Source organism: Dromaius novaehollandiae, chromosome 1 (assembly GCF_036370855.1).
Source record: "Dromaius novaehollandiae isolate bDroNov1 chromosome 1, bDroNov1.hap1, whole genome shotgun sequence".
In the NCBI taxonomy this organism is placed as follows: domain Eukaryota; kingdom Metazoa; phylum Chordata; class Aves; order Casuariiformes; family Dromaiidae; genus Dromaius; species Dromaius novaehollandiae.
In genome coordinates this window covers 85,941,307-85,968,784 of record NC_088098.1, presented here as the reverse complement: position 1 = coordinate 85,968,784, position 27,478 = coordinate 85,941,307, and the positions used below count along the sequence as shown (strand labels likewise).

Below are 27,478 nucleotides of genomic sequence, written 5' to 3'. Positions count from 1 at the left end.
CTCCAACGCCAAACCCTGAGCCTTCTCCAACGCCAAACCCTGAGCCTTCTCCAATGCCAAACCCTGAGCCTTCTCCAACGCCAAAGCCTGAGCCAAACCCTGAGCCTTCTCCAACGCCAAAGCCTGAGCCAAAGCTTGAACCTTCCCAAGGCCTAACCCTGAGCCAAACCCTGAGCCTTTTCTAACGCCAAACCCTGAGCTAAAGGCTGAACCTTCTCCAACGCCAAAGCCTGAGCCAAACCCGGGGCCTTCTCCAACGCCAAAGCCTGAGCCAAACCCTGAGCCTTCTCCAACGCCAAACCCGGACCCTTCTCCAACGCCAAACCCTGAGCCTTCTCCAACGCCAAACCCTGAGCCAAAGCCTGAGCCTTCTGCAACGCCAAACCCTGACCCTTCTCCAACGCCAAACCCTGAGCCAAACCCTGAGCCTTCTCCAACGCCAAACTCTGAGCCAAACCCTGAACCTTCTCCAACGCCAAAGCCTGAGCCAAACCCTGAGCCTTCTCCAACGCCAAAGCCTGAGCCAAAGCTTGAGCCTTCTCCAACGCCAAACCCTGAGCCAAACCCTGAGCCTTCTCCAACGCCAAACGCTGAGCCAAACCCTGAGCCTTCTCCAACGCCAAACCCTGTGCCAAACCCTGAGCCTTCTCCAACGCCAAACCCTGAGCCAAAGCCTGAGCCTTCTCCAACGCCAAACCGTGAGCCTTCTCCAACGCCAAACCCTGAGCCAAAGCCTGAGCCTTCTCCAACGCCAAACCCTGAGCCTTCTCCAACGCCAAACCCTGAGTCAAACCCTGAGCCTTCTCCAACGCCAAACCCTGAGCCTTCTCCAATGCCAAACCCTGAGCCTTCTCCAACGCCAAAGCCTGAGCCAAACCCTGAGCCTTCTCCAACGCCAAAGCCTGAGCCAAAGCTTGAACCTTCCCAAGGCCTAACCCTGAGCCAAACCCTGAGCCTTTTCTAACGCCAAACCCTGAGCTAAAGGCTGAACCTTCTCCAACGCCAAAGCCTGAGCCAAACCCGGAGCCTTCTCCAACGCCAAAGCCTGAGCCAAACCCTGAGCCTTCTCCAACGCCAAACCCGGACCCTTCTCCAACGCCAAACCCTGAGCCTTCTCCAACGCCAAACCCTGAGCCAAAGCCTGAGCCTTCTGCAACGCCAAACCCTGACCCTTCTCCAACGCCAAACCCTGAGCCAAACCCTGAGCCTTCTCCAACGCCAAACTCTGAGCCAAACCCTGAACCTTCTCCAACGCCAAAGCCTGAGCCAAACCCTGAGCCTTCTCCAACGCCAAAGCCTGAGCCAAAGCTTGAGCCTTCTCCAACGCCAAACCCTGAGCCAAACCCTGAGCCTTCTCCAACGCCAAACGCTGAGCCAAACCCTGAGCCTTCTCCAACGCCAAACCCTGTGCCAAACCCTGAGCCTTCTCCAACGCCAAACCCTGAGCCAAAGCCTGAGCCTTCTCCAACGCCAAACCGTGAGCCTTCTCCAACGCCAAACCCTGAGCCAAAGCCTGAGCCTTCTCCAACGCCAAACCCTGAGCCTTCTCCAACGCCAAACCCTGAGTCAAACCCTGAGCCTTCTCCAACGCCAAACCCTGAGCCTTCTCCAATGCCAAACCCTGAGCCAAACCCTGAGCCTTCTCCAACGCCAAAGACTGAGCCAAACCCTGAGCCTTCTGCAACGCCAAACCCTGAGCCCTCTCCAACGCCAAACCCTGAGCCAAACCCTGAATCTTCTCCAACGCCAAACCCTGAGCCAAACCCTGAGCCTTCTCCAAGGCCAAACCCTGAGCCATCTTCAACGCCAAACCCTGAGCCAAAGCCTGAGCCTTCTCCAACGCCAAACCCTGAGCCAAACCCTGAGCCTTCTCCAACGCCAAACCCTGAGCCGAACCCTGAGCATGCTCCAACGCCAAACCCTGAGCCAAAGCCTGAGCCTTCTCCAACGCCAAACCCTGAGCCAAACCCTAAGCCTTCTCCAAAGCCAAAGCCTGAGCCTTCTCCAACGCCAAACCCTGAGCCAAAGCCTGAGCCTTCTCCAAGGCCAATCCCTGAGCCTTCTCCAACGCCAAACCCTGAGCCAAACCCTGAGCCTTCTCCAATGCCAAACCCTGAGCCAAACCCTGAGCCTTCTCCAACGCCAAAGCCTGAGCCTTCTCCAACGGCAAAACCTGAGCCAAAGCCTGAGCCTTCTCCAACGCCAAACCCTGAGCCTTCTCCAACGCCAAAGCCTGAGCCAAAGCCTGAGCCTTCTCCAACGCCAAACCCTGAGCCTTCTCCAACGCCAAACCCTGAGCCAAAGCTTGAGCCTTCTCCAACGCCAAACCCTGAGCCTTCTCCAACGCCAAACCCTGAGCATTCTCCAACGCCAAACCCTGAGCCTTCTCCAATGCCAAACCCTGAGCCAAAGCCTGAGCCTTCTCCAACGCCAAAGCCTGAGCCAAAGCCTGAGCCTTCTCCGACGCCATACCCTGAGCCTTCTCCAATGCCAAACCCTGAGCCAAACCCTGAGCCTTCTCCAAGACCAAACCCTGAGCCAAAGCCTGAGCCTTCTCCAACGGCAAACCCTGAGCCAAAGCCTGAGCCTTCTCCAACGCCAAACGCTGAGCCAAACCCTGAGCCTTCTCCAACGCCAAACCCTGAGCCAAACCCTGAGCCTTCTCCAACGCCAAACCGTGAGCCTTCTCCAACGCCAAAGCCTGAGCCAAAGCCTGAGCCTTCTCCAACGCCAAACCGTGAGCCTTCTCCAACGCCAAACCCTGAGTCAAACCCTGAGCCTTCTCCAACGCCAAAGCCTGAGCCTTCTCCAATGCCAAACCCTGAGCCAAACCCTGAGCCTTCTCCAACGCCAAACCCTGAGCCAAACTCTGAGCCTTCTGCAACGCCAAACCCTGAGCCTTCTCCAACGCCAAACCCTGAGCCAAACCCTGAGCCTTCTCCAACGCCAAACCCTGAGCCAAACCCTGAGCATGCTCCAACGCCAAACCCTGAGCCTTCTCCAACGCCAAACCCTGAGCCAAAGCCTGAGCCTTCTCCAACGCCAAACCCTGAGCCTTCTCCAACGCCAAAGCCTGAGCCAAAGCCTGAGCCTTCTCCAAGGCCAAACCCTGAGCCTTCTCCAACGCCAAACCCTGAGCCAAACCCTGAGCCTTCTACAACGCCAAACCCTGAGCCTTCTCCAACGCCAAACCCTGAGCCTTCTCCAACGCCAAACCCTAAGCCAAACCCTGAGCCTTCTCCAACGCCAAAACCTCATCCAAACCCTGAGCCTTCTCCAACACCAAACCCTGAGGCAAAGCCTGAGCCTTCTCCAACGCCAAAGCCTGAGCCTCCTCCAACGGCAAACCCTGAGCCAAACCCTGACCTTCTCCAACGCCAAACCCTGAGCCAAACCCTGAGCCTTCTCCAACGCCAAAGCCTGAGCCTTCTCCAACGCCAAAGCCAAACCCTGAACCAAACCCTGAGCCTTCTCCAAGGGCAAACCCTGAGCCTTCTCCAACGCCCAACCCTGAGCCAAACCCTGAGCCTTCTCCAATGCCAAACCCTGAGCCTTCTCCAACGCCAAACCCTGAGCCAAACCCTGAGCCTTCTCCAACGCCAAAGCCTGAGCCAAAGCCTGAGCCTTCTCCGACGCCAAACCCTGAGCCTTCTCCAATGCCAAACCCTGAGCCAAACCCTGAGCCTTCTCCAAGACCAAACCCTGAGCCAAAGCCTGAGCCTTCTCCAACGGCAAACCCTGAGCCAAAGCCTGAGCCTTCTCCAACGGCAAACCCTGAGCCAAAGCCTGAGCCTTCTCCAACGCCAAACCCTGAGCCAAAGCCTGAGCCTTCTCCAACGCCAAACCCTGAGCCAAAGCCTGAGCCTTCTCCAACGCCAAAGCCTGAGCCTTCTCCAACGCCAAACCCTGAGCCAAACCCTGAGCCTTCTACAAGGCGAAAGCCTGAGCCTTCTCCAACGCCAAACCCTGAGCCAAAGCCTGAGCCTTCTCCAAGGCCAGAGCCTGAGCCAAACCCTGAGCATTCTCCAACGCCAAACCCTGAGCCAAACCCTGAGCCTTCTCCAAGGCCAGAGCCTGAGCCAAACCCTGAGCCTTCTCCAAGGCCAGAGCCTGAGCCAAACCCTGAGCATTCTCCAACGCCAAACCTGAGCCAAACCCTGAGCCTTCTCCAAGGCCAGAGCCTGAGCCAAACCCTGAGCCTTCTCCAACGCCAAATCCTGAGCCAAAGCCTGAGCCTTCTCCAATGCCAAAGCCTGAGCCTTCTCCAACGCCAAACCCTGAGCCTTCTCCAACGCCAAACCCTGAGCCAAAGCCTGAGCCTTCTGCAACGCCAAACCCTGACCCTTCTCCAACGCCAAAGCCTGAGCCAAACCCTGAGCCTTCTCCAACGCCAAACTCTGAGCCAAAGCCTGAGCCTTCTCCAACGCCAAAGCCTGAGCCAAACCCTGAGCCTTCTCCAACGCCAAAGCCTGAGACAAAGCCTGAGCCTTCTCCAACGCCAAAGCCTGAGCCTTCTCCAACGCCAAACCCTGAGCCAAACCCTGAGCCTTCTCCAACGCCAAACCCTGAGCCTTCTCCAACGCCAAACCCTGAGCCTTCTCCAACGCCAAAACCTGAGCCAAAGCCTGAGCCTTCTCCAACGCCAAAGCCTGAGCCAAAGCCTGAGCCTTCTCCGACGCCATACCCTGAGCCTTCTCCAATGCCAAACCCTGAGCCAAACCCTGAGCCTTCTCCAAGACCAAAACCTGAGCCAAAGCCTGAGCCTTCTCCAACGCCAAACCCTGAGCCAAAGCCTGAGCCTTCTCCAACGCCAAACGCTGAGCCAAACCCTGAGCCTTCTCCAACGGCAAACCCTGAGCCAAACCCTGAGCCTTCTCCAACGCCAAACCCTGAGCCAAACCCTGAGCCTTCTCCAACGCCAAACCGTGAGCCTTCTCCAACGCCAAACCCTGAGTCAAACCCTGAGCCTTCTCCAACGCCAAACCGTGAGCCTTCTCCAACGCCACACCCTGAGTCAAACCCTGAGCCTTCTCCAACGCCAAACCCTGAGCCTTCTCCAACGCCAAACCCTGAGTCAAACCCTGAGCCTTCTCCAACGCCAAAGCCTGAGCCAAACTCTGAGCCTTCTGCAACGCCAAACCCTGAGCCTTCTCCAACGCCAAACCCTGAGCCAAACCCTGAGCCTTCTCCAACGCCAAACCCTGAGCCAAACCCTGAGCCAAACCCTGAGCCTTCTCCAAGGCCAAACCCTGAGCCTTCTCCAACGCCAAAGCCTGGGCCAAACCCTGAGCCTTCTCCAAGGCCAAACCCTGAGCCATCTTCAACGCCAAACCCTGAGCCAAACCCTGAGCCTTCTCCAACGCCAAAGCCTGAGCCTTCTCCAACGCCAAACCCTGAGCCAAAGCCTGAGCCTTCTCCAAGGGCAAACCCTGAGCCTTCTCCAACGCCAAACCCTGAGCCAAACCCTGAGCCGTCTCCAACGCCAAACCCTGAGCCTTCTCCAATGCCAAAACCTGAGCCAAAGCCTGAGCCTTCTCCAACGCCAAAGCCTGAGCCAAACCCTGAGCCTTCTCCGACGCCAAACCCTGAGCCTTCTCCAATGCCAAACCCTGAGCCAAACCCTGAGCCTTCTCCAAGACCAAACCCTGAGCCAAAGCCTGAGCCTTCTCCAACGGCAAACCCTGAGCCAAACCCTGAGCCTTCTCCAACGCCAAACCCTGAGCCAAAGCCTGAGCCTTCTCCAACGCCAAACCCTGAGCCTTCTCCAACGCCAAACCCTGAGCCAAACCCTGAGCCTTCTCCAAGGGCAAACCCTGAGCCTTCTCCAACGCCAAACCCTGAGCCAAACCCTGAGCCTTCTCCAAGGCCAGAGCCTGAGCCAAACCCTGAGCCTTCTCCAAGGCCAGAGCCTGAGCCAAACCCTGAGCCTTCTCCAACGCCAAACCCTGAGCCTTCTCCAACGCCAAACCCTGAGCCAAACCCTGAGCCTTCTCCAACGCCAAACCCTGAGCCTTCTCCAACGCCAAAGCCTGAGCCAAAGCCTGAGCCTTCTCCATCGCCAAACCCTGAGCTTTCTCCAACGCCAAACCCTGAGCCAAAGCTTGAGCCTTCTCCAAGGCCAAACCCTGAGCCTTCTCCAATGCCAAACCCTGAGCGAAAGCCTGAGCCTTCTCCAACGCCAAACCCTGAGCCTTCTCCAACGCCAAACCCTGAGCCAAACCCTGAGCCTTCTCCAACGCCAAACCCTGAGCCAAACCCTGAGCCTTCTCCAACGCCAAACCCTGAGCCAAACCCTGAGCCTTCTCCAACGCCAAACCCTGAGCCTTCTCCAATGCCAAACCCTGAGCGAAAGCCTGAGCCTTCTCCAACGCCAAACCCTGAGCCTTCTCCAACGCCAAACCCTGAGCATGCTCCAACGCCAAACCCTGAGCCAAAGCCTGAGCCTTCTCCAACGCCAAACCCTGAGCCAAACCCTGAGCCTTCTCCAACGCCAAAGCCTGAGCCTTCTCCAACGCCAAACCCTGAGCCAAACCCTGAGCCTTCTCCAACGCCAAAGCCTGAGCCTTCTCCAACGCCAAAGCCTGAGCCAAACCCTGAGCCTTCTCCAACGCCAAACCCTGAGCCTTCTCCAACGCCAAACGCTGAGCCAAACCCTGAGCCTTCTCCAACGCCAAACCCTGAGCCAAACCCTGAGCCTTCTCCAACGCCAAACCCTGAGCCTTCTCCAACGCCAAACCCTGAGCCTTCTCCAACGCCAAAGCCTGAGCCAAACCCTGAGCCTTCTCCAACGCCAAACCCTGAGCCAAACCCTGAGCCTTCTCCAATGCCAAACCCTGAGCCTTCTCCAATGCCAAAACCTGAGCCAAAGCCTGAGCCTTCTCCAACGCCAAACCCTGAGCCAAAGCCTGAGCCTTCTCCAACGCCAAACCCTGAGCCTTCTCCAATGCCAAACCCTGAGCCAAACCCTGAGCCTTCTCCAAGACCAAACCCTGAGCCAAAGCCTGAGCCTTCTCCAACGGCAAACCCTGAGCGAAACCCTGAGCCTTCTCCAACGCCAAAGCCTGAGCCAAAGCCTGAGCCTTCTCCAACGCCAAACCCTGAGCCAAACCCTGAGCCTTCTCCAACGCCAAACCGTGAGCCTTCTCCAACGCCAAACCCTGAGCCAAACCCTGAGCCTTCTCCAACGCCAAACCCTGAGCCTTCTCCAACGCCAAACCCTGAGCCAAACCCTGAGCCTTCTCCAAGGCCAGAGCCTGAGCCAAACCCTGAGCATTCTCCAACGCCAAACCCTGAGCCAAACCCTGAGCCTTCTCCAAGACCAAACCCTGAGCCTTCTCCAACGCCAAACCCTGAGCCAAACCCTGAGCCTTCTCCAACGCCAAACCCTGAGCCTTCTCCAACGCCAAAGCCTGAGCCAAAGCCTGAGCCTTCTCCAACGCCAAACCCTGAGCCTTCTCCAACGCCAAACCCTGAGCCAAAGCTTGAGCCTTCTCCAAGGGTAAACCCTGAGCCTTCTCCAACGCCAAACCCTGAGCCAAACCCTGAGCCTTCTCCAACGCCAAACCCTGAGCCTTCTCCAATGCCAAAACCTGAGCCAAAGCCTGAGCCTTCTCCAACGCCAAACCCTGAGCCAAAGCCTGAGCCTTCTCCGATGCCAAACCCTGAGCCTTCTCCAATGCCACACCCTGAGCCAAACCCTGAGCCTTCTCCAAGACCAAACCCTGAGCCAAACCCTGAGCCTTCTCCAACGCCAAACGCTGAGCCAAACGCTGAGCCTTCTCCAACGCCAAACCCTGAGCCAAACCCTGAGCCATCTTCAACGCCAAACCCTGAGCCACAGCCTGAGCCTTCTCCAACGCCAAAGCCTGAGCCTTCTCCAATGCCAAACCCTGAGCCAAACCCTGAGCCTTCTCCAACGCCAAACCCGAGCCAAACTCTGAGCCTTCTGCAACGCCAAACCGTGAGCCTTCTCCAACGCCAAACCCTGAGTCAAACCCTGAGCCTTCTCCAACGCCAAAGCCTGAGCCAAACTCTGAGCCTTCTGCAACGCCAAACCCTGAGCCTTCTCCAACGCCAAACCCTGAGCCAAACCCTGAGCCTTCTCCAATGCCAAACCCTGAGCCAAACCCTGAGCCTTCTCCAACACCAAACCCTGAGCCAAACCCTGAGCCTTCTCCAACGCCAAACCCTGAGCCAAACCCTGAGCCTTCTCCAACGCCAAAGCCTGAGCCAAACCCTGAGCCTTCTCCAACGCCAAAGCCTGAGCCAAACCCGGAGCCTTCTCCAACGCCAAAACCTGAGCCAAACCCTGAGCCTTCTCCAACGCCAAACGCTGAGCCAAACCCTGAGCCTTCTCCAACGCCAAACGCTGAGCCCTCTCCAACGCCAAACCCTGAGCCAAACCCTGAGCCTTCTCCAACGCCAAACCCTGAGCCAAACCCTGAGCATGCTCCAACGCCAAACCCTGAGCCTTCTCCAACGCCAAACCCTGAGCTAAAGCCTGAGCCTTCTCCAAGGCCAAACCCTGAGCCATCTTCAACGCCAAACCCTGAGCCAAAGCCTGAGCCTTCTCCAACGCCAAACCCTGAGCCTTCTCCAACGCCAAACCCTGAGCCAAACCCTGAGCCTTCTCCAACGCCAAACCCTGAGCCAAACCCTGAGCCTTCTCCAACGCCAAACCCTGAGCTAAAGGCTGAGCCTTCTGCAACGCCAAAGCCTGAGCCAAAGCCTGAGCCTTCTCCAACGCCAAAGCCTGAGCCTTCTCCAACGCCAAACCCTGAGCCAAACCCTGAGCCTTCTCCAACACCAAACCCTGAGCCTTCTCCAACGCCAAACCCTGAGCCAAAGCCTGAGCCTTCTCCAACGCCAAACCCTGAGCCAAAGCCTGAGCCTTCTCCAACGCCAAACCCTGAGCCTTCTCCAACGCCAAACCCTGAGCCAAACCCTGAGCCTTCTCCAACGCCAAAGCCTGAGCCAAAGCCTGAGCCTTCTCCAACGCCAAACCCTGAGCCTTCTCCAACGGCAAACCCTGAGCCAAAGCCTGAGCCTTCTCCAACGCCAAAGCCTGAGCCTTCTCCAACGCCAAAGCCTGAGCCAAAGCCTGAGCCTTCTCCAACGCCAAACCCTGAGCCTTCTCCAACGCCAAAGCCTGAGCCAAAGCTTGAGCCTTCTCCAACGCCAAACCCTGAGCCTTCTCCAACGCCAAACCCTGAGCCTTCTCCAACGCCAAACCCTGAGCCTTCTCCAACGCCAAGCCCTGAGCCAAAGCCTGAGCCTTCTCCAACGCCAAAGCCTGAGCCAAAGCCTGAGCCTTCTCCGACGCCATACCCTGAGCCTTCTCCAATGCCAAACCCTGAGCCAAACCCTGAGCCTTCTCCAAGACCAAACCCTGAGCCAAACCCTGATCCTTCTCCAAGACCAAACCCTGAGCCAAAGCCTGAGCCTTCTCCAACGCCAAACGCTGAGCCAAACCCTGAGCCTTCTCCAACGCCAAACCCTGAGCCAAACCCTGAGCCTTCTCCAACCCCAAACCCTGAGCCAAACCCTGAGCCTTCTCCAACGCCAAACCGTGAGCTTTCTCCAACGCCAAACCCTGAGCCAAAGCCTGAGCCTTCTCCAACGCCAAACCCTGAGCCTTCTCCAACGCCAAACCCTGAGTCAAACCCTGAGCCTTCTCCAACGCCAAACCCTGAGCCTTCTCCAATGCCAAACCCTGAGCCAAACCCTGAGCCTTCTCCAACGCCAAAGCCTGAGCCAAACTCTGAGCCTTCTGCAACGCCAAACCCTGAGCCTTCTCCAACGCCAAACCCTGAGCCAAACCCTGAGCCTTCTCCAACGCCACACCCTGAGCCAAACCCTGAGCCTTCTCCAACGCCAAACCCTGAGCCAAACCCTGAGCCTTCTCCAACGCCACACCCTGAGCCTTCTCCAACGCCAAACCCTGAGCCAAAGCCTGAGCCTTCTCCAAGGCCAAACCCTGAGCCATCTTCAACGCCAAACCCTGAGCCAAAGCCTGAGCCTTCTCCAACGCCAAAGCCTGAGCCTTCTCCAACGCCAAACCCTGAGCCAAACCCTGAGCCTTCTCCAACGCCAAACCCTGAGCATGCTCCAACGCCAAACCCTGAGCCAAAGCCTGAGCCTTCTCCAACGCCAAACCCTGAGCCAAACCCTGAGCCTTCTCCAACGCCAAAGCCTGAGCCTTCTCCAACGCCAAACCCTGAGCCAAACCCTGAGCCTTCTCCAACGCCAAACCCTGAGCCTACTCCAACGCCAAAGCCTGAGCCAAACCCTGAGCCTTCTCCAACGCCAAACCCTGAGCCTTCTCCAACGCCAAAGCCTGAGCCAAACCCTGAGCCTTGTCCAACGCCAAACCCTGAGCCTTCTCCAACGGCAAACCCTGAGCCAAACCCTGAGCCTTCTACAACGCCAAACCCTGAGCCTTCTCCAACGCCAAACCCTGAGCCTTCTCCAACGCCAAACCCTGAGCCAAACCCTGAGCCTTGTCGAACGCCAAAACCTCATCCAAACCCTGAGCCTTCTCCAACGCCAAAGCCTGAGGCAAAGCCTGAGCCTTCTCCAACGCCAAACCCTGAGCCTTCTCCAACGCCAAACCCTGAGCCAAAGCCTGAGCCTTCTCCAACGCCAAACCCTGAGCCAAAGCCTGAGCCTTCTCCAACGCCAAACCCTGAGCCTTCTCCAACGCCAAACCCTGAGCCAAACCCTGAGCCTTCTCCAATGCCAAACCCTGAGCCTTCTCCAACGCCAAAGCCTGAGCCAAAGCCTGAGCCTTCTGCAACGCCAAACCCTGAGCCTTCTCCAATGCCAAACCCTGAGCCAAACCCTGAGCCTTCTCCAAGGCCAAACCCTGAGCCTTCTGCAACGCCTAACCCTGAGCCAAACCCTGAGCCTTCTCCAACGCCAAACCCTGAGCCTTCTCCAAGGCCAAACCCTGAGCCAAACCCTGAGCGTTCTCCAACGCCAAAGCCTGAGCCTTCTCCAACGCCAAACCCTGAGCCAAACCCTGAGCCTTCTCCAACGCCAAACCCTGAGCCAAACCCTGAGCCTTCTCCAACGCCAAACCCTGAGCCTTCTCCAACGCCAAAGCCTGAGCCAAAGCCTGAGCCTTCTCCAAGGGCAAACCCTGAGCCTTCTCCAACGGCAAACCCTGAGCCAAACCCTGAGCCTTGTCGAATGCCAAAACCTCATCCAAACCCTGAGCCTTCTCCAACGCCAAACCCTGAGGCAAAGCCTGAGCCTTCTCCAACGCCAAAACCTGAGGCTTCTCCAACGCCAAACCCTGAGCCAAACCCTGAGCCTTCTCCAACGCCAAACCCTGAGCCAAACCCTGAGCCTTCTCCAACGCCAAACCCTGAGCCTTCTCCAACGCCAAAGCCTGAGCCAAAGCCTGAGCCTTCTCCAAGGGCAAACCCTGAGCCTTCTCCAACGGCAAACCCTGAGCCAAACCCTGAGCCTTCTCCAATGCCAAACCCTGAGCCTTCTCCAATGCCAAAACCTGAGCCAAAGCCTGAGCCTTCTCCAATGCCAAACCCTGAGCCAAAGCCTGAGCCTTCTCCGACACCAAACCCTGAGCCTTCTCCAACGCCAAACCCTGAGCCTTCTCCAACGCCAAACCCTGAGCCTTCTCCAACGCCAAACCCTGAGCCTTCTCCAACGCCAACGCCTGAGCCAAAGCCTGAGCCTTCTCCAACGCGAAACCCTGAGCCTTCTCCAACGCCAAAGCCTGAGCCAAACGCTGAGCCTTCTCCAACGCCAAAGCCTGAGCCAAACCCTGAGCCTTCTCCAACGCCAGGCCCTGAGCCTTCTACAATGCCAAACCCTGGGCCAAACCCTGAGCCTTCTCCAACGCCAAAGCCTGAGCCAAACCCTGAGCCTTCTGCAACGCCAAACCCTGAGCCTTCTCCAACGCCAAAGCCTGAGCCAAAGCTTGAGCCTTCTCCAACACCAAACCCTGAGCCAAACCCTGAGCCTTCTCCAACGCCAAACGCTGAGCCAAACCCTGAGCCTTCTCCAACGCCAAACCCTGTGCCAAACCCTGAGACTTCTCCAACGCCAAAGCCTGAGCCAAAGCCTGAGCCTTCTCCAACGCCAAACCGTGAGCCTTGTCCAACGCCAAACCCTGAGCCAAAGCCTGAGCCTTCTCCAACGCCAAACCGTGAGCCTTCTCCAACGCCAAACCCTGAGTCAAACCCTGAGCCTTCTCCAACGCCAAACCCTGAGCCTTCTCCAATGCCAAACCCTGAGACAAAACCTGAGCCTTCTCCAACGCCAAAGCCTGAGCCAAAACCTGAGCCTTCTCCAACGCCAAAGCCTGAGCCCTCTCCAACGCCAAACCCTGAGCCAAACCCTGAGCCTTCTCCAACGCCAAACCCTAAGCCAAAGCCTGAGCCTTCTCCAACGCCAAACCCTGAGCCTTCTCCAACGCCAAACCCTGAGCCAAACCCTGAGCCTTCTCCAACGCCAAACCCTGAGCCATCTTCAACGCCAAACCCTGAGCCAAAGCCTGAGCCTTCTCCAACGCCAAACCCTGAGCCTTCTCCAACGCCAAACCCTGAGCCAAACCCTGAGCCTTCTCCAACGCCAAACCCTGAGCCAAACCCTGAGCCTTCTCCAACGCCAAACCCTGAGCCAAACCCTGAGCATGCTCCAACGCCAAACCCTGAGCCTTCTCCAACGCCAAACCCTGAGCCAAACCCTGAGCCTTCTCCAACGCCAAACCCTGAGCCATCTTCAACGCCAAACCCTGAGCCAAAGCCTGAGCCTTCTCCAACGCCAAACCCTGAGCCTTCTCCAACGCCAAAACCTGAGCCAAACCCTGAGCCTTCTCCAACGCCAAATCCTGAGCCAAACCCTGAGCCTTCTCCAACGGCAAACCCTGAGCCAAAGCCTGAGCCTTCTCCAACGCCAAACCCTGAGCCAAACCTTGAGCCTTCTCAAACGCCAAATGCTGAGCCTTCTCCAACGCCAAACCCTGAGCCAAAGCCTGAGCCTTCTCCAAGGCCAAACCCTGAGCCTTCTCCAACGGCAAACCCTGAGCCAAAGCCTGAGCCTTCTCCAAGGCCAAACCCTGAGCCTTCTCCAACGCCAAACCCTGAGCCAAACCCTGAGCCTTCTCCAACGCCAAACCCTGAGCCAAAGCCTGAGCCTTCTCCAAGGCCAAACCCTGAGCCTTCTCCAACGCCAAACCCTGAGCCAAAGCCTGAGCCTTCTCCAACGCCAAAGCCTGAGCCTTCTCCAACGCCAAAGCCTGAGCCAAAGCCTGAGCCTTCTCCAACGCCAAACCCTGAGCCTTCTCCAACGCCAAACCCTGAGCCAAAGCTTGAGCCTTCTCCAAGGGCATACCCTGAGCCTTCTCCAAGGGCAAAACCTGAGCCTTCTCCAACGCCAAACCCTGAGCCTTCTCCAACGCCAAACCCTGAGCCAAACCCTGAGCATGCTCCAACGCCAAACCCTGAGCCTTCTCCAATGCCAAACCCTGAGCCAAACCGTGAGCCTTCTCCAACGCCAAACCCTGAGCCAAACCCTGAGCCTTCTCCAACGGCAAACCCTGAGCCAAAGCCTGAGCCTTCTCCAACGGCAAACTCTGAGCCAAAGCCTGAGCCTTCTCCAACGCCAAACCCTGAGCCAAAGCCTGAGCCTTCTCCAACGCCAAACCGTGAGCCTTCTCCAACGCCAAACCCTGAGCCAAAGCCTGAGCCTTCTCCAACGCCAAACCGTGAGCCTTCTCCAACGCCAAACCCTGAGTCAAACCCTGAGCCTTCTCCAATGCCAAAGCCTGAGCCTTCTCCAATGCCAAACCCTGAGCCAAACCCTGAGGCTTCTCCAACGCCAAAGCCTGAGCCAAACTCTGAGCCTTCTGCAACGCCAAACCCTGAGCCTTTTACAATGCCAAACCCTGAGCCAAACCCTGAGCCTTCTCCAACGCCAAACCCTGAGCCAAACCCTGAGCCTTCTCCAACGCCAAACCCTGAGCCTTCTCCAATGCCAAACCCTGAGCCAAACCCTGAGCATGCTCCAACGCCAAACCCTGAGCCTTCTCCAACGCCAAACCCTGAGCCAAAGCCTGAGCCTTCTCCAACGCCAAACCCTGAGCCTTCTCCAACGCCAAACCCTGAGCGAGACCCTGAGCCTTCTCCAACGCCAAACCCTGAGCCAAACCCTGAGCCTTCTCCAAGGCCAAAGCCTGAGCCAAACCCTGAGCATTCTCCAAGGGCAAACCCTGAGCCTTCTCCAATGCCAAACCCTGAGCCAAAGCCTGAGCCTTCTCCAAGGCCAAACCCTGAGCCATCTCCAACGCCAAACCCTGAGCCTTCTCCAACGCGAAACCCTGAGCCAAACCCTGAGCCTTCTCCAACGCCAAACCCTGAGCCTTCTCCAACGCCAAACCCTGAGCCAAACCCTGAGCCTTCTCCAAGGTAAAACCCTGAGCCTTCTCCAACGCCAAAGCCTGATCCAAAGCTTGAGCCTTCTCCAACGCCAAACCCTGAGCCAAAGCCTGAGCCTTCTCCAAGGCCAAACCCTGAGCCATCTCCAACGCCAAACCCTGAGCCAAACCCTGAGCCTTCTCCAACGCGAAACCCTGAGCCAAAGCCTGAGCCTTCTCCAACGCCAAACCCTGAGCCTTCTCCAACGCCAAACCCTGAGCCTTCTCCAACGCCAAAACCTGAGCCAAACCCTGAGCCTTCTCCAAGGTAAAACCCTGAGCCTTCTCCAACGCCAAAGCCTGATCCAAAGCTTGAGCCTTCTCCAACGCCAAACCCTGAGCCAAACCCTGAGCCTTCTCCAACGCCAAACCGTGAGCCTTCTCCAACGCCAAACCCTGAGCCAAAGCCTGAGCCTTCTCCAACGCCAAACCGTGAGCCTTCTCCAACGCCAAACCCTGAGTCAAACCCTGAGCCTTCTCCAACGCCAAAGCCTGAGCCTTCTCCAATGCCAAACCCTGAGCGAAACCCTGAGCCTTCTCCAACGCCAAAGCCTGAGCCAAACTCTGAGCCTTCTGCAACGCCAAACCCTGAGCCTTCTCCAACGCCAAACCCTGAGCCAAACCCTGAGCCTTCTCCAACGCCAAACCCTGAGCCAAACCCTGAGCCAAACCCTGAGCCTTCTCCAAGGCCAAACCCTGAGCCTTCTCCAACGCCAAAGCCTGGGCCAAACCCTGAGCCTTCTCCAAGGCCAAACCCTGAGCCATCTTCAACGCCAAACCCTGAGCCAAAGCCTGAGCCTTCTCCAACGCCAAACCCTGAGCCTTCTCCAACGCCAAACCCTGAGCCAAAGCCTGAGCCTTCTCCAACGCCAAACCGTGAGCCTTCTCCAACGCCAAACCCTGAGTCAAACCCTGAGCCTTCTCCAACGCCAAAGCCTGAGCCTTCTCCAACGCCAAAGCCTGAGCCAAACCCTGAGCCTTCTCCAACGCCAAAGCCTGAGCCAAACTCTGAGCCTTCTGCAACGCCAAACCCTGAGCCTTCTCCAACGCCAAACCCTGAGCCAAACCCTGAGCCTTCTCCAACGCCAAACCCTGAGCCAAACCCTGAGCCAAACCCTGAGCCTTCTCCAAGGCCAAACCCTGAGCCTTCTCCAACGCCAAAGCCTGGGCCAAACCCTGAGCCTTCTCCAAGGCCAAACCCTGAGCCATCTTCAACGCCAAACCCTGAGCCAAAGCCTGAGCCTTCTCCAACGCCAAACCCTGAGCCTTCTCCAACGCCAAACCCTGAGCCAAACCCTGAGCCTTCTCCAACGCCAAACCCTGAGCATGCTCCAACGCCAAACCCTGAGCCAAAGCCTGAGCCTTCTCCAACGCCAAACCCTGAGCCAAACCCTGAGCCTTCTCCAACGCCAAAGCCTGAGCCTTCTCCAACGCCAAACCCTGAGCCAAACCCTGAGCCTTCTCCAAGGCCAAACCCTGAGCCTTCTCCAAAGCCAAAGCCTGAGCCAAACCCTGAGCCTTCTCCAACACCAAACCCTGAGCCTTCTCCAACGCCAAACCCTGAGCCAAACCCTGAGCCTTCTCCAACGCCAAACCCTGAGCCTTCTCCAACGCCAAAACCTGAGCCAAACCCTGAGCCTTCTCCAAGGTAAAACCCTGAGCCTTCTCCAACGCCAAAGCCTGATCCAAAGCTTGAGCCTTCTCCAACGCCAAACCCTGAGCCAAACCCTGAGCCTTCTCCAACGCCAAACCGTGAGCCTTCTCCAACGCCAAACCCTGAGCCAAAGCCTGAGCCTTCTCCAACGCCAAACCGTGAGCCTTCTCCAACGCCAAACCCTGAGTCAAACCCTGAGCCTTCTCCAACGCCAAAGCCTGAGCCTTCTCCAATGCCAAACCCTGAGCGAAACCCTGAGCCTTCTCCAACGCCAAAGCCTGAGCCAAACTCTGAGCCTTCTGCAACGCCAAACCCTGAGCCTTCTCCAACGCCAAACCCTGAGCCAAACCCTGAGCCTTCTCCAACGCCAAACCCTGAGCCAAACCCTGAGCCAAACCCTGAGCCTTCTCCAAGGCCAAACCCTGAGCCTTCTCCAACGCCAAAGCCTGGGCCAAACCCTGAGCCTTCTCCAAGGCCAAACCCTGAGCCATCTTCAACGCCAAACCCTGAGCCAAAGCCTGAGCCTTCTCCAACGCCAAACCCTGAGCCTTCTCCAACGCCAAACCCTGAGCCAAAGCCTGAGCCTTCTCCAACGCCAAACCGTGAGCCTTCTCCAACGCCAAACCCTGAGTCAAACCCTGAGCCTTCTCCAACGCCAAAGCCTGAGCCTTCTCCAACGCCAAAGCCTGAGCCAAACCCTGAGCCTTCTCCAACGCCAAAGCCTGAGCCAAACTCTGAGCCTTCTGCAACGCCAAACCCTGAGCCTTCTCCAACGCCAAACCCTGAGCCAAACCCTGAGCCTTCTCCAACGCCAAACCCTGAGCCAAACCCTGAGCCAAACCCTGAGCCTTCTCCAAGGCCAAACCCTGAGCCTTCTCCAACGCCAAAGCCTGGGCCAAACCCTGAGCCTTCTCCAAGGCCAAACCCTGAGCCATCTTCAACGCCAAACCCTGAGCCAAAGCCTGAGCCTTCTCCAACGCCAAACCCTGAGCCTTCTCCAACGCCAAACCCTGAGCCAAACCCTGAGCCTTCTCCAACGCCAAACCCTGAGCATGCTCCAACGCCAAACCCTGAGCCAAAGCCTGAGCCTTCTCCAACGCCAAACCCTGAGCCAAACCCTGAGCCTTCTCCAACGCCAAAGCCTGAGCCTTCTCCAACGCCAAACCCTGAGCCAAACCCTGAGCCTTCTCCAAGGCCAAACCCTGAGCCTTCTCCAACGCCAAACCCTGAGCCAAACCCTGAGCCTTCTCCAACACCAAACCCTGAGCCTTCTCCAACGCCAAACCCTGAGCCAAACCCTGAGCCTTCTACAACGCCAAACCCTGAGCCTTCTCCAACGCCAAACCCTGAGCCTTCTCCAACGCCAAACCCTGAGCCAAACCCTGAGCCTTGTCGAACGCCAAAACCTCATCCAAACCCTGAGCCTTCTCCAACGCCAAACCCTGAGGCAAAGCCTGAGCCTTCTCCAACGCCAAAGCCTGAGCCTTCTCCAACGCCAAACCCTAAGCCAAACCCTGAGCCTTCTCCAACGCCAAACCCTGAGCCAAACCCTGAGCCTTCTCCAACGCCAAAGCCTGAGCCTTCTCCAACGCCAAACCCTGAGCCAAAGCCTGAGCCTTCTCCAAGGGCAAAACCTGAGCCTTCTCCAACGCCAAACCCTGAGCCAAACCCTGAGCCTTCTCCAATGCCAAACCCTGAGCCTTCTCCAATGCCAAAACCTGAGCCAAAGCCTGAGCCTGCTCCAACGCCAAAGCCTGAGCCAAACCCTGAGCCTTCTCCGACGCCAAACCCTGAGCCTTCTCCAATGCCAAACCCTGAGCCAAACCCTGAGCCTTCTCCAAGACCAAACCCTGAGCCAAAGCCTGAGCCTTCTCCAACGGCAAACCCTGAGCCAAACCCTGAGCCTTCTCCAACGCCAAACCCTGAGCCAAACCCTGAGCCTTCTCCAACGCCAAACCCTGAGCCTTCTCCAACGCCAAACCCTGAGCCAAACCCTGAGCCTTCTCCAAGGGCAAACCCTGAGCCTTCTCCAACGCCAAACCCTGAGCCAAACCCTGAGCCTTCTCCAAGGCCAGAGCCTGAGCCTTCTCCAACGCCAAACCCTGAGCCAAACCCTGAGCCTTCTCCAATGCCAAACCCTGAGCCTTCTCCAACGCCAAAGCCTGAGCCAAACCCTGAGCCTTCTCCAACGCCAAACCCTGAGCCAAACCCTGAGCCTTCTCCAATGCCAAACCCTGAGCCTTCTCCAACGCCAAACCCTGAGCCAAAGCTTGAGCCTTCTCCAAGTCCAAACCCTGAGCCATCTTCAACGCCAAACCCTGAGCGAAAGCCTGAGCCTTCTCCAATGCCAAACCCTGAGCCTTCTCCAACGCCAAACCCTGAGCCAAAGCCTGAGCCTTCTCCAACGCCAAACCCTGAGCCAAACCCTGAGCCTTCTCCAACGCCAAAGCCTGAGCCTTCTCCAACGCCAAACCCTGAGCCAAACCCTGAGCCTTCTCCAAGGCCAAACCCTGAGCCTTCTCCAACGCCAAAGCCTGAGCCAAACCCTGAGCCTTCTCCAACACCAAACCCTGAGCCTTCTCCAACGCCAAACCCTGAGCCAAACCCTGAGCCTTCTACAACGCCAAACCCTGAGCCTTCTCCAACGCCAAACCCTGAGCCAAACCCCGAGCCTTGTCGAACGCCAAAACCTCATCCAAACCCTGAGCCTTCTCCAACGCCAAACCCTGAGGCAAAGCCTGAGCCTTCTCCAACGCCAAAGCCTGAGCCTTCTCCAACGCCAAACCCTAAGCCAAACCCTGAGCCTTCTCCAACGCCAAACCCTGAGCCAAACCCTGAGCCTTCTCCAACGCCAAAGCCTGAGCCTTCTCCAACGCCAAACCCTGAGCCAAAGCCTGAGCCTTCTCCAAGGGCAAAACCTGAGCCTTCTCCAACGCCAAACCCTGAGCCAAACCCTGAGCCTTCTCCAATGCCAAACCCTGAGCCTTCTCCAATGCCAAAACCTGAGCCAAAGCCTGAGCCTTCTCCAACGCCAAAGCCTGAGCCAAACCCTGAGCCTTCTCCGATGCCAAACCCTGAGCCTTCTCCAATGCCAAACCCTGAGCCAAACCCTGAGCCTTCTCCAAGACCAAACCCTGAGCCAAAGCCTGAGCCTTCTCCAACGGCAAACCCTGAGCCAAACCCTGAGCCTTCTCCAACGCCAAACCCTGAGCCAAACCCTGAGCCTTCTCCAACGCCAAACCCTGAGCCTTCTCCAACGCCAAACCCTGAGCCAAACCCTGAGCCTTCTCCAAGGGCAAACCCTGAGCCTTCTCCAACGCCAAACCCTGAGCCAAACCCTGAGCCTTCTCCAAGGCCAGAGCCTGAGCCTTCTCCAACGCCAAACCCTGAGCCAAACCCTGAGCCTTCTCCAATGCCAAACCCTGAGCCTTCTCCAACGCCAAAGCCTGAGCCAAACCCTGAGCCTTCTCCAACGCCAAACCCTGAGCCAAACCCTGAGCCTTCTCCAATGCCAAACCCTGAGCCTTCTCCAACGCCAAACCCTGAGCCAAAGCTTGAGCCTTCTCCAAGTCCAAACCCTGAGCCATCTTCAACGCCAAACCCTGAGCGAAAGCCTGAGCCTTCTCCAATGCCAAACCCTGAGCCTTCTCCAACGCCAAACCCTGAGCCAAACCCTGAGCCTTCTCCAACGCCAAACCCTGAGCCAAACCCTGAGCCTTCTCCAACGCCAAACCCTGAGCATGCTCCAACGCCAAACCCTGAGCCAAAGCCTGAGCCTTCTCCAACGCCAAACCCTGAGCCAAACCCTGAGCCTTCTCCAACGCCAAAGCCTGAGCCTTCTCCAACGCCAAAGCCTGAGCCAAACCCTGAGCCTTCTCCAACGCCAAACCCTGAGCCAAACCCTGAGCCTTCTCCAATGCCAAACCCTGAGCCTTCTCCAATGCCAAAACCTGAGCCAAAGCCTGAGCCTTCTCCAACGCCAAACCCTGAGCCAAAGCCTGAGCCTTCTCCAACGCCAAACCCTGAGCCTTCTCCAATGCCAAACCCTGAGCCAAACCCTGAGCCTTCTCCAAGACCAAACCCTGAGCCAAAGCCTGAGCCTTCTCCAACGGCAAACCGTGAGCGAAACCCTGAGCCTTCTCCAACGCCAAAGCCTGAGCCAAAGCCTGAGCCTTCTCCAACGCCAAACCCTGAGCCAAACCCTGAGCCTTCTCCAACGCCAAACCGTGAGCCTTCTCCAACGCCAAACCCTGAGCCAAACCCTGAGCCTTCTCCAACGCCAAACCCTGAGCCTTCTCCAACGCCAAACCCTGAGCCAAAGCCTGAGCCTTCTCCAAGGCCAGAGCCTGAGCCAAACCCTGAGCATTCTCCAACGCCAAACCCTGAGCCAAACCCTGAGCCTTCTCCAAGACCAAACCCTGAGCCTTCTCCAACGCCAAACCCTGAGCCAAACCCTGAGCCTTCTCCAAGGCCAAACCCTGAGCCTTCTCCAACGCCAAAGCCTGAGCCAAAGCCTGAGCCTTCTCCATCGCCAAAGCCTGAGCCTTTTCCAACGCCAAACCCTGAGCCAAAGCTTGAGCCTTCTCCAAGGGCAAACCCTGAGCCTTCTCCAACGCCAAACCCTGAGCCAAACCCTGAGCCTTCTCCAACGCCAAACCCTGAGCCAAAGCCTGAGCCTTCTCCAATGCCAAACCCTGAGCCTTCTCCAATGCCACACCCTGAGCCAAACCCTGAGCCTTCTCCAACGCCAAACCGTGAGCCTTCTCCAACGCCAAACCCTGAGCCAAAGCCTGAGCCTTCTGCAACTCCAAAGCCTGAGCCTTCTCCAACGCCAAACCCTGAGCCAAACCCTGAGCCTTCTCCAACGCCAAACCCTGAGCATGCTCCAACGCCAAACCCTGAGCCAAACCCTGAGCCTTCTCCAACGCCAAACCCTGAGCCAAACCCTGAGCCTTCTCCAACGCCAAAGCCTGAGCCTTCTCCAGCGCCAAACCCTGACGCAAACCCTGAGCCTTCTCCAACGCCAAAGCCTGAGCCTTCTCCAACGCCAAACCCTGAGCCAAAGCCTGAGCCTTCTCCAACGCCAAACCCTGAGCCTTCTCCAACGCCAAAGCCTGAGCCAAACCCTGAGCCTTGTCCAACGCCAAACCCTGAGCCTTCTCCAACGCCAAAGCCTGAGCCAAACCCTGGGCCTTATACAACGCCAAACCCTGAGCCTTCTCCAACGCCAAACCCTGAGCCTTCTCCAACGCCAAACCCTGAGCCAAACCCTGAGCCTTGTCGAACGCCAAAACCTCATCCAAACCCTGAGCCTTCTCCAACGCCAAAGCCTGAGGCAAAGCCTGAGCCTTCTCCAACGCCAAAGCCTAAGCCTCCTCCAACGGCAAACCCTGAGCCAAACCCTGAGCCTTCTCCAACGCCAAACCCTGAGCCAAACCCTGAGCCTTCTCCAACGCCAAAGCCTGAGCCTTCTCCAACGCCAAAGCCTGAGCCAAAGCCTGAGCCTTCTCCAAGGGCAAACCCTGAGCCTTCTCCAACGCCAAACCCTGAGCCAAACCCTGAGCCTTCTCCAATGCCAAACCCTGAGCCAAACCCTGAGCCTTCTCCAACGCCAAAGCCTGAGCCAAAGCCTGAGCCTTCTGCAACGCCAAACCCTGAGCCTTCTCCAATGCCAAACCCTGAGCCAAACCCTGAGCCTTCTCCAAGACCAAACCCTGAGCCTTCTCCAACGCCAAACCCTGAGCCAAAGCCTGAGCCTTCTCCAACGTCAAACCCTGAGCCAAAGCCTGAGCCTTCTCCAACGGCAAACCCTGAGCCAAAGCCTGAGCCTTCTCCAAGGCCAAACCCTGAGCCTTCTCCAACGCCAAACCCTGAGCCAAACCCTGAGCCTTCTCCAACGCCAAACCCTGAGCCTTCTCCAACGCCAAAGCCTGAGCCAAAGCCTGAGCCTTCTCCAAGGCCAGAGCCTGAGCCAAACCCTGAGCCTTCTCCAACGCCAAAGCCTGAGCCAAACCCTGAGCCTTCTCCAACGCCAAACCCTGAGCCTTCTCCAACGCCAAACCCTGAGCCAAACCCTGAGCCTTCTCCAACGCCAAACCCTGAGCCTTCTCCAACGCCAAAGCCTGAGCCAAAGCCTGAGCCTTCTCCAACGCCAAACCCTGAGCCTTCTCCAACGCCAAAGCCTGAGCCAAAGCTTGAGCCTTCTCCAAGGCCAAACCCTGAGCCATCTTCAACGCCAAACCCTGAGCCAAAGCCTGAGCCTTCTCCAACGCCAAACCCTGAGCCTTCTCCAACGCCAAACCCTGAGCCAAACCCTGAGCCTTCTCCAACGCCAAACCCTGAGCATGCTCCAACGCCAAACCCTGAGCCAAAGCCTGAGCCTTCTCCAACGCCAAACCCTGAGCCAAACCCTGAGCCTTCTCCAACGCCAAATCCTGAGCCTTCTCCAACGCCAAACCCTGAGCCAAACCCTGAGCCTTGTCGAACGCCAAAACCTCATCCAAACCCTGAGCCTTCTCCAACGCCAAACCCTGAGGCAAAGCCTGAGCCTTCTCCAACGCCAAAGCCTGAGCCTCCTCCAACGGCAAACCCTGAGCCAAACCCTGAGCCTTCTCCAACGCCAAACCCTGAGCCAAACCCTGAGCCATCTCCAACGCCAAACCCTGAGCCTTCTCCAACGCCAAAGCCTGAGCCAAAGCCTGAGCCTTCTCCAAGGGCAAACCCTGAGCCTTCTCCAACGCCAAACCCTGAGCCAAACCCTGAGCCTTCTCCAACGCCAAACCCTGAGCCTTCTCCAATGCCAAAACCTGAGCCAAAGCCTGAGCCTTCTCCAACGCCAAAGCCTGAGCCAAAGCCTGAGCCTTCTCCGACGCCAAACCCTGAGCCTTCTCCAATGCCAAACCCTGAGCCAAACCCTGAGCCTTCTCCAAGACCAAACCCTGAGCCAAAGCCTGAGCCTTCTCCAACGCCAAACCCTGAGCCAAAGCCTGAGCCTTCTCCAACGCCAAACCCTGAGCCAAAGCCTGAGCCTTCTCCAACGCCAAACCCTGAGCCTTCTCCAACGCCAAACCCTGAGCCAAACCCTGAGCCTTCTCCAAGGGCAAACCCTGAGCCTTCTCCAACGCCAAACCCTGAGCCAAACCCTGAGCCTTCTCCAAGGCCAGAGCCTGAGCCAAACCCTGAGCATTCTCCAACGCCAAACCCTGAGCCAAACCCTGAGCCTTCTCCAACGCCAAAGCCTGAGCCTTCTCCAACGCCAAAGCCTGAGCCAAAGCCTGAGCCTTCTCCAAGGGCAAACCCTGAGCCTTCTCCAACGCCAAACCCTGAGCCAAACCCTGAGCCTTCTCCAATGCCAAACCCTGAGCCAAACCCTGAGCCTTCTCCAACGCCAAAGCCTGAGCCTTCTCCAACGCCAAAGCCTGAGCCAAAGCCTGAGCCTTCTGCAACGCCAAACCCTGAGCCTTCTCCAATGCCAAACCCTGAGCCAAACCCTGAGCCTTCTCCAAGACCAAACCCTGAGCCTTCTCCAACGCCAAACCCTGAGCCAAACCCTGAGCCTTCTCCAACGTCAAACCCTGAGCCAAAGCCTGAGCCTTCTCCAACGCCAAACCCTGAGCCAAAGCCTGAGCCTTCTCCAAGGCCAAACCCTGAGCCTTCTCCAACGCCAAACCCTGAGCCAAACCCTGAGCCTTCTCCAACGCCAAACCCTGAGCCTTCTCCAACGCCAAACCCTGAGCCAAAGCCTGAGCCTTCTCCAAGGCCAGAGCCTGAGCCAAACCCTGAGCCTTCTCCAACGCCAAAGCCTGAGCCAAACCCTGAGCCTTCTCCAACGCCAAACCCTGAGCCTTCTCCAAGGCCAAACCCTGAGCCAAACCCTGAGCCTTCTCCAACCCCAAAGCCTGAGCATTCTCCAACGCCAAAGCCTGAGCCAAAGCCTGAGCCTTCTCCAACGCCAAACCCTGAGCCTTCTCCAACGCCAAACCCTGAGCCAAACCCTGAGCCTTCTCCAACGCCAAACCCTGAGCCTTCTCCAACGCCAAACCCTGAGCCAAACACTGAGCCTTCTCCAACGCCAAACCCTGAGCATGCTCCAACGCCAAACCCTGAGCCAAAGCCTGAGCCTTCTCCAACGCCAAACCCTGAGCCAAACCCTGAGCCTTCTCCAACGCCAAACCCTGAGCCTTCTCCAACGCCAAACCCTGAGCCAAAGCCTGAGCCTTCTCCAACGGCAAACCCTGAGCCTTCTCCAACGCCAAACCCTGAGCCAAACCCGGAGCCTTCTCCAACGCCAATCCCTGAACCAAACCCTGAGCCTTCTCCAACGCCAAACCCTGAGCCTTCTCCAACACCAAAGCCTGAGCCAAAGCCTGAGCCTTCTCCAAGGGCAAACCCTGAGCCTTCTCCAACGCCAAACCCTGAGCCAAACCCTGAGCCTTCTCCAATGCCAAACCCTGAGCCTTCTCCAATGCCAAAACCTGAGCCAAAGCCTGAGCCTTCTCCAACGCCAAACCCTGAGCCAAACCCTGAGCCTTCTCCAACGCCAAACCCTGAGCCAAAGCCTGAGCCTTCTCCAACGCCAAACCCTGAGCCAAACCCTGAGCCTTCTCCAACGCCAAACCCTGAGCCTTCTCCAACGCCAAAGCCTGAGCCAAAGCCTGACCCTTCTCCAACGCCAAACCCTGAGCCTTCTCCAACGCCAAACCCTGAGCCAAACCCTGAGCCTTCTCCAACGCCAAACCCTGAACCAAACCCTGAGCCTTCTCCAACGCCAAACCCTGAGCCTTCTCCAACGCCAAAGCCTGAGCCAAAGCCTGAGCCTTCTCCAAGGGCAAACCCTGAGCCTTCTCCAACGCCAAACCCTGAGCCAAACCCTGAGCCTTCTCCAATGCCAAACCCTGAGCCTTCTCCAATGCCAAAACCTGAGCCAAAGCCTGAGCCTTCTCCAAGGCCAGAGCCTGAGCCAAAGCCTGAGCCTTCTCCAACGGCAAACCCTGAGCCAAACCCTGAGCCTTCTCCAACGCCAAACCCTGAGCCAAACCCTGAGCCTTCTCCAACGCCAAACCCTGAGCCTTCTCCAACGCCAAACCCTGAGCCAAACCCTGAGCCTTCTCCAAGGGCAAACCCTGAGCCTTCTCCAACGCCAAACCCTGAGCCAAACCCTGAGCCTTCTCCAAGGCCAGAGCCTGAGCCTTCTCCAACGCCAAACCCTGAGCCAAACCCTGAGCCTTCTCCAATGCCAAACCCTGAGCCTTCTCCAACGCCAAAGCCTGAGCCAAACCCTGAGCCTTCTCCAACGCCAAACCCTGAGCCAAACCCTGAGCCTTCTCCAATGCCAAACCCTGAGCCTTCTCCAACGCCAAACCCTGAGCCAAAGCTTGAGCCTTCTCCAAGTCCAAACCCTGAGCCATCTTCAACGCCAAACCCTGAGCGAAAGCCTGAGCCTTCTCCAATGCCAAACCCTGAGCCTTCTCCAACGCCAAACCCTGAGCCAAACCCTGAGCCTTCTCCAACGCCAAACCCTGAGCCAAACCCTGAGCCTTCTCCAACGCCAAACCCTGAGCATGCTCCAACGCCAAACCCTGAGCCAAAGCCTGAGCCTTCTCCAACGCCAAACCCTGAGCCAAACCCTGAGCCTTCTCCAACGCCAAAGCCTGAGCCTTCTCCAACGCCAAAGCCTGAGCCAAACCCTGAGCCTTCTCCAACGCCAAACCCTGAGCCAAACCCTGAGCCTTCTCCAATGCCAAACCCTGAGCCTTCTCCAATGCCAAAACCTGAGCCAAAGCCTGAGCCTTCTCCAACGCCAAACCCTGAGCCAAAGCCTGAGCCTTCTCCAACGCCAAACCCTGAGCCTTCTCCAATGCCAAACCCTGAGCCAAACCCTGAGCCTTCTCCAAGACCAAACCCTGAGCCAAAGCCTGAGCCTTCTCCAACGGCAAACCGTGAGCGAAACCCTGAGCCTTCTCCAACGCCAAAGCCTGAGCCAAAGCCTGAGCCTTCTCCAACGCCAAACCCTGAGCCAAACCCTGAGCCTTCTCCAACGCCAAACCGTGAGCCTTCTCCAACGCCAAACCCTGAGCCAAACCCTGAGCCTTCTCCAACGCCAAACCCTGAGCCTTCTCCAACGCCAAACCCTGAGCCAAAGCCTGAGCCTTCTCCAAGGCCAGAGCCTGAGCCAAACCCTGAGCATTCTCCAACGCCAAACCCTGAGCCAAACCCTGAGCCTTCTCCAAGACCAAACCCTGAGCCTTCTCCAACGCCAAACCCTGAGCCAAACCCTGAGCCTTCTCCAACGCCAAACCCTGAGCCTTCTCCAACGCCAAAGCCTGAGCCAAAGCCTGAGCCTTCTCCATCGCCAAAGCCTGAGCCTTTTCCAACGCCAAACCCTGAGCCAAAGCTTGAGCCTTCTCCAAGGGCAAACCCTGAGCCTTCTCCAACGCCAAACCCTGAGCCAAACCCTGAGCCTTCTCCAACGCCAAACCCTGAGCCAAAGCCTGAGCCTTCTCCAATGCCAAACCCTGAGCCTTCTCCAATGCCACACCCTGAGCCAAACCCTGAGCCTTCTCCAACGCCAAACCGTGAGCCTTCTCCAACGCCAAACCCTGAGCCAAAGCCTGAGCCTTCTGCAACTCCAAAGCCTGAGCCTTCTCCAACGCCAAACCCTGAGCCAAACCCTGAGCCTTCTCCAACGCCAAACCCTGAGCATGCTCCAACGCCAAACCCTGAGCCAAACCCTGAGCCTTCTCCAACGCCAAACCCTGAGCCAAACCCTGAGCCTTCTCCAACGCCAAAGCCTGAGCCTTCTCCAGCGCCAAACCCTGACGCAAACCCTGAGCCTTCTCCAACGCCAAAGCCTGAGCCTTCTCCAACGCCAAACCCTGAGCCAAAGCCTGAGCCTTCTCCAACGCCAAACCCTGAGCCTTCTCCAACGCCAAAGCCTGAGCCAAACCCTGAGCCTTGTCCAACGCCAAACCCTGAGCCTTCTCCAACGCCAAAGCCTGAGCCAAACCCTGGGCCTTATACAACGCCAAACCCTGAGCCTTCTCCAACGCCAAACCCTGAGCCTTCTCCAACGCCAAACCCTGAGCCAAACCCTGAGCCTTGTCGAACGCCAAAACCTCATCCAAACCCTGAGCCTTCTCCAACGCCAAAGCCTGAGGCAAAGCCTGAGCCTTCTCCAACGCCAAAGCCTAAGCCTCCTCCAACGGCAAACCCTGAGCCAAACCCTGAGCCTTCTCCAACGCCAAACCCTGAGCCAAACCCTGAGCCTTCTCCAACGCCAAAGCCTGAGCCTTCTCCAACGCCAAAGCCTGAGCCAAAGCCTGAGCCTTCTCCAAGGGCAAACCCTGAGCCTTCTCCAACGCCAAACCCTGAGCCAAACCCTGAGC

The 27,478-nt window shown here is 57.5% G+C and overlaps 1 protein-coding gene across 1 annotated transcript in view; it reads left to right on the top strand.

Annotated features, from left to right (window-relative positions):
• The window catches only part of LOC135330334 (cell surface glycoprotein 1-like), a gene marked incomplete at its 3' end in the record, with an annotated part of 53,156 nt that extends 29,630 nt beyond the window's left edge, over positions 1-23,526 (top strand). The window contains exon 3 of the mRNA XM_064523656.1: positions 22,468-23,526. Coding sequence (XP_064379726.1) covers positions 22,468-23,526 — 1,059 coding nt within the window. The remainder of the gene's footprint in view (positions 1-22,467) is intronic.
• Positions 23,527-27,478: the final 3,952 nt, after the last annotated feature.